This window comes from Halichoeres trimaculatus, unplaced genomic scaffold (assembly GCF_033239565.1).
Source record: "Halichoeres trimaculatus isolate MK-OKI-2021-1 unplaced genomic scaffold, fHalTri1.1 fHalTri1_scaffold_2, whole genome shotgun sequence".
Classification (NCBI taxonomy): domain Eukaryota; kingdom Metazoa; phylum Chordata; class Actinopteri; order Labriformes; family Labridae; genus Halichoeres; species Halichoeres trimaculatus.
The window spans coordinates 35,912,341-35,929,055 of NW_027437180.1; the positions used below are offsets into that span (position 1 = coordinate 35,912,341).

Sequence of the window (16,715 nt, forward strand, 5' to 3'; positions counted from 1 at the left end):
TCTCTACATGGTTACATAACACGTCCAACAACGTCCAAACGCACTTTTATAAAATGGCAAACGCATCACACCAGGACTCAGTGTTTCCTGAGATCATAAAACATGGGGACTCTTAACTATCGCTGTATCTGAGCTCTGATCGGCTCCTTTTACTCTTGGTTTTATTCCCGGCTGAAAATCTCAGAGGAAAGGAGACGAAACGAGGAGAAAGGGGACACAAATAAACTACACACAGCTCATGACTGACAGTTTGAAACATCTGACTGAGTCATCACAAACACTAGCGTTGATACCAGGAAATGAACAGTCTCACAGTCTGTACTGAGATGCTCCTTTATTCACAAATTACTCATCAATTTTTTTACCTCTCAAAGCCAGAAGCTCAGATATTCATAAAATCAGATATAATGACAAATATTCAGAAGAATCTTACCCCTGTATTTCATTATGGACCAGCCAACCTGGGGCTAAATGTGGGCGTGTTTTGTCACGAGTTAGAGGTCATCAGGACATTAAATTAACTGTAAGTCTCAGTGCATGAAGTAATAATAAAACCCAAATATAAATATGTCTGGAAACAAATTTACCACTTTTCTTTTTGCTTTCCAGACCTCTACCCAAAAACAATCTCTTTATAAAGAATGTCTTATCTTCCAGTACACCTTCACTTCCAGGTGAGAATTCCAATTTATCTTTTCCTCCAAAAACCAGCCAGAGGCCGACTCCTGCTCACGCTCGCACAGTGTGTTTTCTGTAAAGCCGAGGCAAAGATCTGCTGAGCGTGATTTTTTCAAAGAGATTAACTGAGACGTACCTTTCCAGCGTAGTGGATGATGCAGAAGTCGGCCTTATCTTTGAGCTGGCGGGGCTTCTGAAACTTGGTGTGTGTGCCTTGCTCCTGGATCAGCTTATCTACAAAGGTCTTGTCAGTGGCCTTGGGGAACCAGCATTCTTCATCCAGCAGAGCCAGGACCCCTGGAGGGTTAGCCTGAAGAAAAATCACACGAAAAACTTCAGGATGATCAAACACTAAACATGACGTGACCTCAACTAGCAGGGAAAAGGTGGGTCAGCTTCGTGGTCAGTGTTTTAGAGGGAGAAAAGAAAGACAGTCAGTCAAAGACAACATTTTCTTTCAGATTAGGTATGACAAGGTTACCAGTATAAAGAGGGTTTAAGATTAAGCAGCTAAAGGCTGTTAAACACTACAGGATAATTGCACCGATTTTCCTGTGGTGTGGGGTGTGTTAAAAGTGATTTTGTCAGGTCCGAGACACTCAGAAGGCCTCAGATTGAGAGATCGTAGATAATGAGCATGTTGAATATTTACAACTAAAAAACCTGTAGTGTGTGGGGCACTCTGAGGCCCCGTTTACACGACGCCGAAAACGGTCGATTCCGCAAACATTTCGTTGCGTTTTGGCCTTCCGTTCAGACGAGACCACGTTGCGTTTTCAGTGAAAACGCAAACTTTTGAAAACGCTCCCCGGAGTGGAAAGATCTGAATCCGCTCCTCCATCCAGCTTCGTGTAAACACAGAGCGGAGCGTCTCAGGGTGAAACGCTGACGTCACCGCATGCGCACTCGCAGTTTTAGGTGAAGGCTCCGCGCTCAGCCACATTTCCAGTTGAGCCAGTAGTTGGCGGTAATGCGCGTTATGGTTGGATTGCCGACCGTCTCACACAACAAAACGGCAGAAAAAGAAAGAACAGAAGAGTAGACTTGTCCTCCTGGAGCCGTATGAACGCGGATCGTTTTCACGCCGTCCTCATGTAAACGCGGGTGGCTTTTGAAAACGCAAAGGAAGAATCGTTGCGGGTTTCTCCGTGTAAACGGGGCCTAAGAGATACTGAGCATGCACAGTGTGTAATGTCACATGTGCAAGAGGAAAACCAATCAAGACGCGAGCTGACTCAGCTGACTAACCAAAGAGGAAGTAAGAAATCTATTTGCAATACTTGTGACAACTTTACTCACTACCAACTCACATTGTTATTCATACTAGGGATCAAGGTTATAATAGTTAACTAAAACAAAACTAAAAACAAAAACTAAAATTTAAAATACATTGCAGTTAACTCAAACTAATAAAAACTAGAAAAGAAAACAAAAATGATAAGTAAACTAAAACTGTATCTTGTGTTCTCAAAACAAACTGACACTAACTAAAATTATAGACAAAATGTCCTTAGTTATTATTTCTGACAACAGTAATAGTCTTTAGGATTCAAATTAATCCCACACATTTTCCCAACCAATTTTACGACAGTTTTCAGCAGTTGTCAGCGCCGTACAGGACCATCATAGCGACGTATAGGGACGAGCTTGTTTACTGCACTGACTGGCTGTGCACTGTGCTGCGATGAAACGTAGTGGAGCAATGAATTAGAGCATCTGTAATAGTTTAATTAAATGTGAGTCTGACTGTATCGTTACAGAGTCCAAGTTTCTAATTATTTAAGCTCATATTACATTGTTTTATGTAATTTATGTTGAGATCATTTTTATAAAACTTGTGTTTATATTTTTATGTAAAGCTCATATTATTTTTTTTGTTTAAGGCAGCAGCCAACAGTTCAGTATCAGCATTGACTGAGCAGTGAGCACTATGTTGGACTTGAAAATAAACAGTATTACAAAATTTTTACTCTGACCTTTTCGAATCCTATACCTGGTTAATAAGGTATGAAAAAACTAAAACTAAACTAAAACTAAGCCTTGTTGCAAAAATCAAAACTAAATAAAAACTAGAATGCCCGCTCTAAAACTAATTAAAACTAAACTGTAATGGAAAAAAAATGTCAAAACTAACTAAAACTCAACTATAATGACAAATCCAAAACTATCATAAGTTTGCTAGGGATGCACCAATACTGATCCAGGTATCGGGTATTGGTGTATCAGTGTCGCTCAAAGCTGAAAAGGTATCAGTGGGAGAGGGTAGATCCATTTTGCCAATCCAGGCAAACAACTCTATGCCTTTTTTTTACCAGCGCACTTGGTTTGAAATGTCTCCTCTGATGCACTTTCTTTGTTTTTTGTTGCATTACCAGTCTACAGGGTTAAAAAGTTTAACATTGAATATTAGCTTCTGTATGTGCTGAAGCTTTGTTTTGCTGGCAAACACTTAAGTATTTTACAGTTTAAGTTAACATTGACTTCAGTGATTTCATCTGCTCATTTTTTGCCTTTAACCCAAAACATTACCAGTCTTACCCCACAGTAGGGCATGCAGGTTATTCCTGAACACTGGTATCAGATTGGTATTGGTATCTGTCGATATTCAAAGCCCAGGTATTGGTATCTGTATCGGAACCGGAAAAGTTGGATTCATGCAGCCCTAATTCATACAGCCCATTTCCCCGCCATCTCCATCACTTTTTCCACAATTGTCGTTTTTTTTGTGTGTGTTGTTTTTTTTCTCGAAATTTTAGGAGCAGAAAACAACCATCATTGCCTTTTCCTGTTCGTCCATCAGGTTTGTTTACATCAAAGTCACGTTTTACTACACAAGATTTGGAATATTGAGCTTGAAGAAGCTGATTCTCTGCTGAAAAATCTAAACAAGATCAGAAGAGAGAGATCTTTTGCGATGTATCTTTTGTTAAGTCATCAAGTGTCAAGTGTCAAGTCAAGTCAGGTTTATTTATAGAGCACCTTCAAGAAGACAGCAGTCGATCAAAGTGCTGTACACAAATACATCAAAATAAATAGATATAACTATAAAAACAATAAAAATAGAAAAACTTTGTAATAAAACAGTAAAAGTATAAAAACTTAGAAACTAAGGTGCTTGTGATGTGAATGAGCTTATTGATGAAACGCCAGTGAGAAAAAGTGGGCCTTTAAAGAAGATTTAAAAATCTCTATGGTCTGGGGACCTCCAATAGCAGCTGGTCAGAAGACTTTAGGGCTCTGGCAGGGGCAAGACCATTGAGGGCTTTAAAGCAATTAAAAGAATTTTAAAATGGGTGCTAAAACAGACTGGGAGCCAATGGAGGGACGGTAATCTGGTGTAATGTGGTCACGCTTTTTCTTGCCAGAGAGGAGTCGAGCAACAGCGTTCTGAATAAGTGTGTGCTCTCCAAATGTGTAAAGGCTTGGAGAATCCTGTAATGTGTGCCAGCCTCAATCAAACTAAATTCAGTTTGTTTTTGGATTCTTTTTGTGGTCACAGATTGTCCCTCGCACTCACCGGCCTCTCGATGAGGTCGATGCAGGGCTGCAAGTCGAGGCCAAAGTCGATGAAGCTCCACTCGATGCCCTCCCTCTGGTACTCCTCCTGCTCCAGGATGAACATGGTGTGGTTGAAGAGCTGCTGCAGCTTCTCGTTGGTGTAGTTGATGCACATTTGTTCAAATGAGTTCAGCTACAGTAAGGAAGAAAACACCAAAAGAAGTCATATTGTCAGTATCGAGAGGTGACAAATAAAAACACTTATCGTCCAAACCCCAAATAAAATTAAAAAGGGAAGAAATTTAATCCAACCTGAAAAATCTCAAATCCTGCAATATCCAGGATGCCGATGAAAGAAGCGCCCTGACGTTTCGTTCTGTCCAGAGCTTTGTTAATACGATGGACCAGCCAACGAAACAGACGCTCGTACGTCGCTTTAGCCAGGGCTTCAACAGCAAAGTCGGCCTGGAAGGAAGACGACAGAAAGAGCAAGGGAGGTAAAGTAAGGTGACACACTTTACTCAACTTGTTTTTGAGCTGATGGAAAACAATCTTCAAATTGAAGCAGATTGAATTAAATCTGCAAGAAAAAATCAACTTATACAATATCGTATTACAGTAGCATCCTTTTGCAGCAGACATACCAGATTCACAAATGATTTGATTTGAATGAAAGAGGGAAGCGTCCTGACCTGCTCTTTAGTCTGAGCTTTCTGCACATAGTCTCGCCCCACTTTGATCCTCGGGGACAGGATGGCTCTGGTAAACTCCATTACATTCATACCCAGGAGATGACACAACTTCTGAGCGGCTGGGAACAGAAAAACAAAGTTTATAGAAACAACAACTTTAATAAAATTAGGGAATTTATTGTTTTGGGGTGATTTGATTGAATCGTTTGAGATCAAAGTGAAGTCTCTGTTCCTGTGGTCGTATTTCACATGGCTGGAGCATGTGGAAAAGAAAAAGAAAAAACAAACAGAGCCCAGAGTTGGTAAGCCAAGAAGTCTCACTTCTTAAAAACAACATCTGCGTTCTGCTGATCACATTTGTGAATATCTGGCTGCGCTGCGTCACTGGCATTAGGCTCTTTCTCCCCCCGCGCTCTCCGGAGAGTGCCAAATATGCAGCGGAGGAACTGGAACGCTGTGCCCCATTTCCTTCAGGAGTAAATCCTCATAATGATTTGGCTTAATGGCAGGGTGACACGACTCCGGAGAGAAAAGACGTAAATCAGCGGCTCCTCTGTTTTGTGGATGAGGGCCACAGTGTGAGGAGATGAAGCATATACGTGAAGAGGAAAAGGAGGAGGACGGTGTTTTGACCTGTGAGCTCTGAGCTACAAGGTTACAAAGCAGATGTTACAGGAGCACAGTGAGTGTGTTTGTGTTTGTGTGTGTGTGATGTTACCTACCAGTGTTGTCGGGCATAGAGGCCTGGTCCGTGTTTCTCTCCTTCTTGAAAATAATGTTGCCAAACTGAAGCACTGATGACACCACCTTCAACATGGCTGAGGAGATAAGAGTCCAGAGAAACAAAATAACTGTCGAAAGAATATTTACAGCTGGTTTTATCACTGTTATGGTACAAAGAGTGGTTCATAATCCTTCAGAGCAAATTTAAAAATGTCTGAAATGGACTTTAAATCCTTTTTAGTGAAGTTTGATACCAGTTTTTTTCAGACCCATACCAGTATGAGTACCCCCCTCTTGAGTACTCACCGATACCACCAGTAATACTTTTGACACACAACATTTCAATGAACAGTGACAGATCATGTTGCACAAAGACAGCACAGTCACTCTGCCATTAAGTCCAAAATAAAACATAACTTTCTCTGAGTTTACTTTTTTTTTTTTTATAAATCAACAAAAGTGCAAAAAAACTGTCAGACTCAAAGTATTTTTTTAAAATAATCTAAAGTGCAAAATAAAACAGTTTGACTGTCAACTCTCCCTGGTTCATTCATTCGGCGAAGTGCCGCCCCAATGGTTGTGGCTGCCTGTTGCAGCAGCTCTGACTTTTTTGTCCATTTCTTGTAATTTTTTCGTTTCTTTTTCATCATTTTTGTATTTGGAGTGGATCATTACTTTGTTGGTCATGGACACCAAACTTTTTGTGGCTTCAGCGATTTTTTTACTATTTTTTCTCCTGTGTTTGTCTGGGGATCTGACATGTAACCATGGCTGCATTGTTTCAGCTGTTAGCAGCCTGTAGCACGTCAATGCTAACTGGTGTAAGGCCAGATGTTTCCCCACAAGGTGAGGAGAAGGAGGTAAGGAGAACATGCTGGTTTTCATTGTGAGCTAAGAAGTGACGACATCGACCTGTCCTTCCATCCATTGTTATTGGGAACGTAAGATCTATCTCCAATAAGATGGACAAGCTAGCTGTGCTAACCCTGCAACAGAGGGAATACCAGAGGGTAGCGTAGCATCATGCTATTCACAGACATGGCTAACGGAGCAAACACCAGACACCAACACCACATTGAAAGAGCTTCACCTGCTGTGAGCAGACAGGATCCAGGAGACAGAGACTGAACAGACTGCTGAAGAAGCTCAGTCCTGGACCCTGTGGAGGTGGAGGCTGGCTGACTGGACAATGATGGACAAGCTGTCATCATTTATTTTCTTATGGACCTTTTTGCACTTTCTATACACTTTCTTACTTTTGTTTTCTTGATTGCTGCTGTGACTGCTCCTGAATTTCCCTTCTAGGATAAATAAAGTATTTTCTATTCTACTCTTTTCTAGTGTCTGAACAGGACCTGGTGCATATTTGCTGTGGTGTCAAACTGTAGTAACGTAGTGCCAACTAGTGGCAAGGAGGACTTAGTCAATGTAAGTTTTTTTTTTGCCTTGAGTATCGGCTGCTGGTATCGGCAGCCTTCATTGGTACCAATAACTTGAAATAAAGCTGGTATCGGCCCTGATACCCCATCCTTAATCCTGTTGTTTGTTTTTGAGCATCATTTTGTGCTATTACGTCAAAGGACAAACCCAAAATCTCCTCATGACCGAAGCTCATGATGTGCATGGCCTCCATGGTCTCCTGGAAGTTGTCTTTGTCCTGCTGGCCAGGGATGGGAATGTTACCGTTGGACAGGAAACGGTAGTTGTTGAATCCCTCCAAAAGCAGGTCGGCTGAGGGAAACAGAAATGGAAAAAAGTTTAACAGTATGATCAGGAAATTATTCTTTTTACCCCAAAAAGTAAGACCTAGTTGGAGTTCCAGCTGTAGTGTTAGCTATGCTGGATAAGAATCATCTTTGTGGTTTAAAAACTGGGTTTACTTACATTTGAGGTGCTCTCCTGCTCCAGCCAGCAGCTGGTAGAAAATGTGGAATGTGCGCTCATCTTTGGCTTGGCGAATGGCTCTGGATTTCTCCAGTAAGTCTGATGCCAATGGGTCAAAGACAAAAATCTCTACACTGGGTCAGTGTAACATAGATATTCATGTTTCTGTCACACCTCAGAGAGCGTAGGACAACCATCTACCTCAATCTTTGCAAAACTTTTTCACACTTGGGGATTTTAACAGAGGATACAGGTTTCGATGTTGGCTCCAACGATGTAACCGGTGACATCAAAGTTGATCCGGATGAATTTCCCCTTCAGAGATACACAAAAGAAAAAGTGTTACTCATGTTAACACACATTAGTCAAGAATAGAAGAAAATTTCTGAAGCCAGACTGATTGTGACATCTATTTATGCTAAACTTAATCTCCAGTTTGAATCAATCAGTACATCAAAGACCTTGGTAATGACTAACAGGCACACGTGTACAGCTTAAGTAGCTGCTTCTAGGAAAAGCAGGAAGGTCTAATTCGGCCAATTCAACTGTTGTAAAAGTTACACAAAAGGTCAGATTAGATTGATACTTACAAAACGTGACGAGTTGTCGTTTTTCACAGTTTTAGCATTCCCAAAAGATTCAAGGATGGGGTTGGCCTGCAAAAGCTGGCGCTCCAGTTCCCCCTGTAAAACAAGAAGTCGGTTAATAAAGTGCTCAAACACCACATGACAGTCAAGACCAGTAAAGAAAATGAGAAAAATTAAACTGTTAATTTTTCAGTGAGAACTGAGTAAAACACAACATGCAAACATACAATGACAGCAGACATCTGAAGACTGGTCATGTGTTAACAAAGAGACTGTAAATACATTCATATGAAAGAAAAGTTGATAAAGACGAGAAAAGATGAGAGCAAGTGTGACAACCAGACATACTCCTGTAATCCTTATCATGAGACGTTTCACCACAAGGTTTTGATTTTGTTAAATTTCACTGTTTTTTCTCCTCAAAGTACCTCACAGTAACATTTCTGAACAATGAGTGTTTTTAAAAGAGAGCAAACCTTTCTCCATTTTTTAAGTGATATTAAACCCCTAAAAATATCTCAACAGTGAGACGTTTCATTAATATCCAGTGATGAAAAAACAGTCAATAAAGCTACAAATCACTAAGATATGCAAGTGGTATTTTAAGAATTCATAAATATGATATCTTCAGCTCTTTTTGATTTTTCTACAGACATATTTTCATATTTTCAGATCACATAAAAAGAAGTATTTAAGAAAAGAAACAAAATAACTCTCTTCAGTTGATTATTGAGGTGCAGAAACCATACCACATCAATCACTGAGATATCTTTTCACATTACCAGGAAAACTTTCCTAAAAGACAAGGACCGACTTTTTTTATTTTGCACCAGACAGCTCTGAGGAAAGACCAGCTGTGCACCTTTCGGCAAGAGCTGAGAGGAAAGAGGGAATATTTAGTCCCTTTACTTTTGAGCCGAATTCTCGTTAGCAAAAAAGGAAAAACTGTTGGACAAAGGAAGGAGATCTCATGACTGTACAAATCCCAGTCAGGCTCATCCTTCTGATTTTAGGTTAGAGGGGAATTGTGTTTATTAGACTTCTACTTTAACTAAAATTTAGTATGTAGTAGGCAGTATGCAATAACATGTCAAATATTCCCAGATGTCCTACTGATTCAGGAAAATTTCCCAGTATGCAACAGACCAATCTACCTGGCATACTGTTTCCCAATGCTAAAGCTGTTTGTCTATGGTGGTGGCAGGTTTTGGTGAATTACCGCCATCTACTGGAATGAGTCGGTATTACAACTGCAATAGAACAACACTAATGTTAGACGGTCTGTGAGGCAGAAGTGACGTAATGAGAAAGAAACACAAGTAAATCTTGCTACTTTCAGCTATAAAAGAGACGTTAACCTAATTCTTTAATAATACCGTAATACACTTTTTAAACCATACGTGGATTATATAGAAGTGGTTTTTACATCAGCTGTAAAAATAAAAATCCCTTCCAGATTTATTTTCAGTCAACGATATAACTTTTGGTGTTAGATTTAAAACCAATTATGATGATTCTGCTATGATAGGATTAACACAATAACTAAAATGTCGAGATCTACAATTTCAAAGTTTGCGTTCTACATTTACATTGAGGGCAAAATAAAATCCATTACCTGTAGCAACATTTTATGAAACTGAAAAACCAGAGTAGTATCCTTCAAAAATGACCCAACAGAACAGTCATACTACATACTACATGCCACAGTCTGCTTTTTGGCTGCTGTCTCTTTAAGGCTCCCTTCTCCACAAACACCCTTCCCTCTGATTGGCTAACCTTCTGGAGGCCTGTTGGGTAGAGCTATGGGAAAACCTTGATGTTTGAGGCTCTGATATTTAGCAATTTGCAGACCAGTTCAGAAATTCCTATGACACAGGAATATGTAGCTGTTTGAAAACCTCAATCTTAACGTTAAACATTGTTTCTTTATGTTCATGTTTGAAATAAGAGAAAGCATAATACTCCCACTTTTAGAGTCGGGACTTTTCACTATAGCACCGAATGGTTACCAAAGCCATCCACATATTTGTTTGAAGGCATTATGCTTTTGAAGTACTTTATTTATCCAAACATGATATTATTCGAGGCCGGACAGAAGGTTTGTAATAATCCCTCCTGCCCTGCTGGTACTTTAGAAAAATGACAGCTGCTGTCTGGTCTGTGTCGTCATAAAGGTTGGAAACCCTGAGACTTAACAGTTCTGGAAACAACCAATCAAATGCCCCATTAATTCTTGACGATAAAAATAAGACTGACAGCACATTCAGAAACCTACTCAAAGTAAATTCCCCTGACGAAGGTTTTATCTTTAGACGTTTTTACAGCAGAGAAAAGGATTTTCGAGGCCTGCAGTGAGGGACACGGGTGATGAATTAAGGGGCTTTTTGTTGGGAGAGAAGCCCGACAGCTTCTTTATCTCTTCAGAGAAAATGTGTTCACCACACACACCAGAGACACTTCAGCCTCCCGGTCGGACTGGACACTTTAAGAGGCTGGATAAATAAATAAGGGATTATGCAGATGTTTGGACAGGTGGCCCACAGTGTTTCCATCAGAGCCGCATTGTGGGTTTTGTCATGACCAGAAAATCCAAAATGGCTCTGAGAAAAACAATTCCTCCTGCAATTTCACTTTCCTTCTTGTGGCTTAGTGGAATATCTTCCCATTACGTCAAAAATAGCTGCGCCGACAGAAGGTTTGAGGAGGCCGTTTTCCACTGAAGGCATCTCTGCAGGATGAGGACTCAGCACTGCACTCAGGATGTGAGACATGTAACATGATCTTTGGACGGAGAGCGGGGCGGCCTGCTTCTAATTGAGTTTTTGAGCAGCTGGAATGAAGCAGAGCTGAACCAGATCGACCTGGTCCTGGTCCAGCTGTCAGAGCAGGAGAAAAGCCCACAGTGGGCAGAGGACTCAAACCAAAGCCTTTGTTTCTGTATAAACATTGGCCTGCGGTGCAAGCTGGTAGTTAAAATGGTTCATTGGCAACCTCAACTCATCTGTGTGGTCTGCTGTGCACACACAAAAACAAAGAGCAGATTACAAACACCAGCAGGGGACCAATTTAGCAGCATTACAAGTTGACCCACATTCCTGTTACAAAGTGAGCATATCAGGCATCTGAGAGCCAAAGGAGGCAACTTCTCCACTGAGACAGATTACTGTTGAGAGCGGTGATTACGTGTTAGCAACATGAGACGCCAAAACCTAATGAGAGACACAAATGAGTCTTTACAGTTTTGGGGGATGAAGTGAAGTATACAGCGTCTACAGGTCGTAGCAACAGTTCAGTCTCAAACTGCAGGCTGTCAGGCAGACCACAGAGCAGCGATCGAATAGACTCAGAGAGAATCAAAACCGTCCCACTGAACCTTACAAGGCTGAGGCCAGAAGTAGTAGATGTGTGTTCACTGCTCAACATCTGCTTCAGAGGCTCACAAGGCCGGACAAGTCTTACATGTTGCCCTTTTCCGCACACTCACAAGATGAATGAGAGCAGACCTTTGGAAATGGCTCAAAGTTTAAATCTGGATGGGAAGGAGCCAGTCCACAGGATTCATCTGGGCCAGCAGAGATTTTAAGTCTCCGCGCATGAAGAGGTCATTAGAGGCTCTGTCAGATGATTAAAATGAACTGGCTCAAAAAACTAGTGGAAACACTATCTCATGTTTATCTTTTTCTTTTATGTTTCCCTACATTTTAGCTCCAATATCCTCCTGAGACCCAGAAGAAAAAAAGTGTCATAACTTCTGATTTTTCACATTACATAATAGCATTACTTTAAAGTAGCATGCTGCTAATTTTCCATTTTGTAATCCTTTTTAAATTGAATGTCCTTTGCAGTAGGACTTCCTTATACTGAAATGTGGTTTTTCTTATGTCATCTTTTCTACAGTTTTAAAGGGAGAACCAGGAATTTTTTTGTGATTAAAACAAAAAATGAATTATTTACTATCTTAAAGTTAGCTTGTAACAGTTGTAGCTTGTTCCCCCTCTCTTTTCCAGGTGTATGAATGTCATCAAATCTGGAAAAACACAATGAAAACTTAACTTTGATTGAGCTATGTATGTTTGGATGTGTGTATGTACCCGTATATGTATGTGTATTTATGTTTGCATTTTGCAGGAAAAAAAAGATCTAGAAAGTCCCCATGTCCATTTAAGTAAGTAAAAAAAAAATTATGACATCAACACTTCTCAAAATACAGCCTGAACACTTGTGTTTTAAAAAACATCCAATCTTTAAAAGCACAGAATTTGCAGAAATCTGATAACTTTCTTTTCTTATGCTCATAAAATACCGTGGTCAGTTGGGTGGCCGTTTTTGAAAGATAGATCCTTTGTTTCATTGGATAAACTCTAACAAATCAGATATCACTGGAAAGCCCAGGATGTCCTCCAAAGAGCACAATAGGTTTGATCTTTGCAGACTGTTTTGTTTTTTAAACAAAGCTCTGAAAGTTATGTCTTCTACAGAGGATAACAATGCATTGTTGGGTTTTGGGAGAATATGGATTGGATGTACAAGATGGATGGAGGGATATTTTGAAGTGTAAAAGAACATTTTTGTTCTGATAGAGTCCTTTATTTCTGTGTGATAGGCCTCTGAGAGTCATACCAAAGAACCTTGTATTACATAAAGAAGATCTGCAACTAATGTAGTTTGAAAAGGACTAACTGTGAGGCGTTGGCTGCAGACTAAGGCTGTTTTCCAACTACACTAGCAGTGATTACTATTTTGACTGAAATTCAGTCTGTAGTAGGTAGGATGCGTAACTTGCAAAATTTGCAGTGTGCTAAAAATCCCCGGATGTCTTACTAATCCAGGAAAATTTCTCAGAATGCAGCGCTAACGCTGTTTGTCTATGCGGTGGCAGGTTTTGGTGAATGACTGCCATCTACTGGAATTAATCAGCATTATAATTACAACATAACACTTAAGCTGTTTTCGAATTCGCATACTATACTAGCAGTGCCTACTGATTCGACCAAAATGCAGTATGCAGTATGCAGTATGCAGTATGCAGTATGCGAACAAATGTCAGAGTTGTAGTATGAGAAAAACACCCGGATGACGTACTGAATCTGGAAAAATCCACAGTATGCATCGGACCAGTCTGCTTCGCCTACTGTTACCCACAATGCAACGCGCCTGGTCCCATATCAGAAGTGAAAATGGCAGAGGGCGGAGCAACAACAACCGGAGTAGCAGAGGAATATAAATATAAGAGCCATTTCTTTTTTTTATCTTGAAATACTCATCATCTCCACCACTGAAAGTTAATATTAAATGCTCTCTCTGGCAATATATTTGCAGATAAGTTACTCGTGGTTTGTTTATTTTCTACATTTTCAATAAAGTTTTTTGGGGAAAAAAAGTCAGCCGTAGCCAACTTCCGTTTTCTTCGAACTGAAGACCAGCGTAGCATACTACAAAATTAACCCAACTGAACAGTCATACTACATACTGCTGATGAAAGCAGTATGTAGTAGGCGAATTCGAAAACAGCCTTACGGTCCATGAGATAGAAGTGAAGTGATGCGAAAAACACCAGCAAATCTTGTCACTTCCGGTCATAAAAGAGGTGTTTCCTTCTACAAATTCATTAGCCCATATAAACCACTAATTCACTTTTCAAACCATAAGTGGATTATATAGATTATATAGAAGTGTTTTTTTGCATCAGCTGTAAAAATAAAAACCCTTTCAGATTTATTTTCAGTAAACGATATAACTTTTGGTGTAAGATTAGAAATCAAGAATGATGATTCTGTGTGACATGGTTAACAAAATAACCATTTTGTATTGCATTAAAGGCAAAAAACCCCAACATCATCTGTCGCTCCACCTTCCGAGACTGGAAACCAGAGTAGTCTACTACAATACAGACCCAACAGATCAGTCATACTAAAAAACAACAAGCAAAAGCAGTAGGTCATATGTAGTGCCTACTACATACTACATTCACATGTTTGGCGGTTTGGAAAACAGCCTCAGTCTTCCATGAGCACTACCAACCACTGTAACAAAGATGTGACTCAAGGCATGCATTTGTTTTGGAGGGTAGATCTTCTTTTGAACTCTACTTGTCTTTGTTCAAGAGTACTTTTCCCAGGATGCCAAGTGATGAGTTAATGTATTATTTAAAGTTATGAAACATGACAACAGTCGATCTTTGTAAACTCAGTTTGTAGTTTAGTGTCCAGAAGGTGAGAAGGTGAACTATGGTTGTAACGTTAGTGAATCCTGGTTATGTCCTGCCAGAGCTCATCTACCACCTCCAACCTCACCAATCTGAGCTAACGTAACCTCCCTCTTCATTTTATTGATAGACTCTCAAGTTTGAACAGACCACTGCAGAATAACTGCTGAATGTGGGTTGGAATCAACATTATCACAAAAAGTTTAACCTGTGTTTACATTCCATGCTCTATCACTCTCCTATTTGGCTTTCTTCCTGTCCACCATTCTTAGATCTAGCTTCTCACTGCTGAAGTGTGCTGAAGGGACGTTCTGTCTACGTAAATAGATTTACTGATTATAAATTTGAGATAATGAACAGGCAAGTATATAAAATGAGATTATTTTCAGATCACTTAACTCCTCACAAGGCCTTTGAAATGCTTGGAGCAATAAAGTGAAAGATAAATCCAGCTGCTGTTGATTTGACCAGTGATAGCTGCAACAGCTTCTACTAAAGTAAGAGTTGTCATATCCAGGGAACAACTACAAGTTAATATAGGTGATTTTTTGCTTGTTGTGTTTTCATTTGCTTTCGAGGAGTAGCAACAGTAGCTGCTAGCCTTATGGCTAAATCTAAAGGACAGCAGCTTTGGCAGCAGTTCAAGTTTTAAATAAAGTCATCTCAATGTTTTAGACATGTCACATCAAAGATGTGGGTTTATCATTCCTGACAGACAGGAAATTTGTGATCAGGCTAACTGCAAACATTTAAAAAGCTATCAAATTACAAGCCTTAATTTTAGTAAAGGGTTTTTAAGTGTGACTGAGTGAAACATTAAACAGTCAAGAGTGTTATTGAACCATGATATAAGACCATAAAATACCTCAGCCTCTAGTAGCACACATGGGTTACTGAATAAGGATTAGAGAATGATTTATTTCTACGAGGGGAGATGTCCTCAAGTTGTAAGTGGTGTTAAGTGTCTGAGAGAAACAGTAAGCAATAACTTACTGAGAGCAGTATCATGCAGCATAAAAGCTAAAGCACATCAGCAGCAGCCTGATTAAGACAGATGGAAAGCATCTGCTGCCTAACGCCAAGCAATAAGAGTTAGAAGGTTGAAAAGATAATAGTGAGTTATTCTGGGGGTTAATAGTGCTAACAGAGTGGGTAAAGCACCCTTTCACACTGTACGTTAGGTGAGATAGGTGAAAAACTACATGCTACTCACATAAAACAGGGCTCCACTCTGTAGGATATGGGGGAGATTCATTTTGTTATTATGCAAAATGGTAAAAATTCAGTAATGTCATGGAACAAATGAGCTGCTACCTTAAATTAAGCATTTTAAAATGATGGGAAAGCAAACGAACCTGCATCAGCTGTGAAATTAGCCTACAACTCTGATCAGCCAAAACAGGTAGGCTTTGTCAGAGCTACATTAATGAATATCACTCCTGTTGGTCATGACCAAGCCTTCTAAGCGCTACAAGTTAATATAACTGAATACAGATGTGGTCAGCAGTCTAACAGACGTCTGATCTAAAACTTTATGAAGTGTTTGTGCGGCTGCAGAAAAGTTTTGATGATGAAGCTCCGAGTGACAAATGAAAATAGCTAGGGATGCACGATATTATCGGCACAATATCGGTATCGGCTGATAAAAGCTTAAAAACACGTTTATCGGTATCGGCAGATATGAAAATTTCTGCCAATAGGCACAGCCGATAAGGTGCTATTCAGTTAGGATTATTATTATTTTCCATCTGAAAAATAAGCTCCTTAAATAAAATGTAGCACTTCGTTTATTTGCACTGCAGAGCTCTGTGTCTGTCACCAGGTTGTTACAGTAGCTCTAAAATAATCAAATGCAACTTGGTTATGTTTAAAAATGCATTGTACATTTAAAGTTCATGTGATCTAAAGAAATTATTTTTCTGTGTTTCAAAACTTAATGTCTTGAGTTTGAAAAAATAATACATTTCTTATTTATGGTAAAATCAAATGTTTGTCTTGTTTTATGTGTGTTTCTTAAACAAATAAGACCGTCACAATAAGAGTAACATATAATTCCAGTACAGGATAGACTTAACTTTCTTTACAGTGAAAAAAACAAACAAACTTGTGATTATCGGTATCGGTATCGGCCAAAAGGGGGTTCGATATATCAATATATCGGCATATCGGATATCGGCAAAAATCCAATATCGTGCATCCCTAAAAATAGCATGCATGTGACAATAATGAAGAGCTGTTGACACAGGTAGACAAAAAGCAAGTCATCACCATGAAACAAAAACAACCATGCCAGTTTTTAAAATGTACTTACAACTGTATTTTGTGCCTGGCAGGGAGAGACAATAATAATGCTAAATAAGCTAATTTCAGAGTCAAACGTGCATTTCAACTAAATACAGCATAAAATGGACTGACAATTACCCCTAAATTTGTTATACAGATCATCAA

At 39.6% G+C, this 16,715-nt stretch overlaps 1 protein-coding gene across 5 annotated transcripts in view; it reads right to left on the reverse strand.

Moving 5' to 3' along the window:
- The window catches only part of LOC141810607 (myosin-10-like), an 86,654-nt gene that overhangs the window by 33,611 nt on the left and 36,328 nt on the right, over positions 1–16,715 (reverse strand). For 2 of the 5 annotated variants that reach the window (XM_074698314.1, XM_074698340.1), the window contains exons 7-17: positions 16,579–16,593; positions 15,481–15,498; positions 8,066–8,158; positions 7,727–7,790; positions 7,476–7,574; positions 7,179–7,322; positions 5,591–5,686; positions 4,869–4,987; positions 4,489–4,641; positions 4,196–4,369; positions 815–988 (exon numbers count right to left, since the gene is read on the reverse strand). In XM_074698314.1, coding sequence (XP_074554415.1) covers positions 815–988; positions 4,196–4,369; positions 4,489–4,641; positions 4,869–4,987; positions 5,591–5,686; positions 7,179–7,322; positions 7,476–7,574; positions 7,727–7,790; positions 8,066–8,158; positions 15,481–15,498; positions 16,579–16,593 — 1,149 coding nt within the window. The remainder of the gene's footprint in view (positions 1–814; positions 989–4,195; positions 4,370–4,488; positions 4,642–4,868; positions 4,988–5,590; positions 5,687–7,178; positions 7,323–7,475; positions 7,575–7,726; positions 7,791–8,065; positions 8,159–15,480; positions 15,499–16,578; positions 16,594–16,715) is intronic. The other 3 variants (XM_074698323.1, XM_074698348.1, XM_074698331.1) reach the window with 2 other exon arrangements.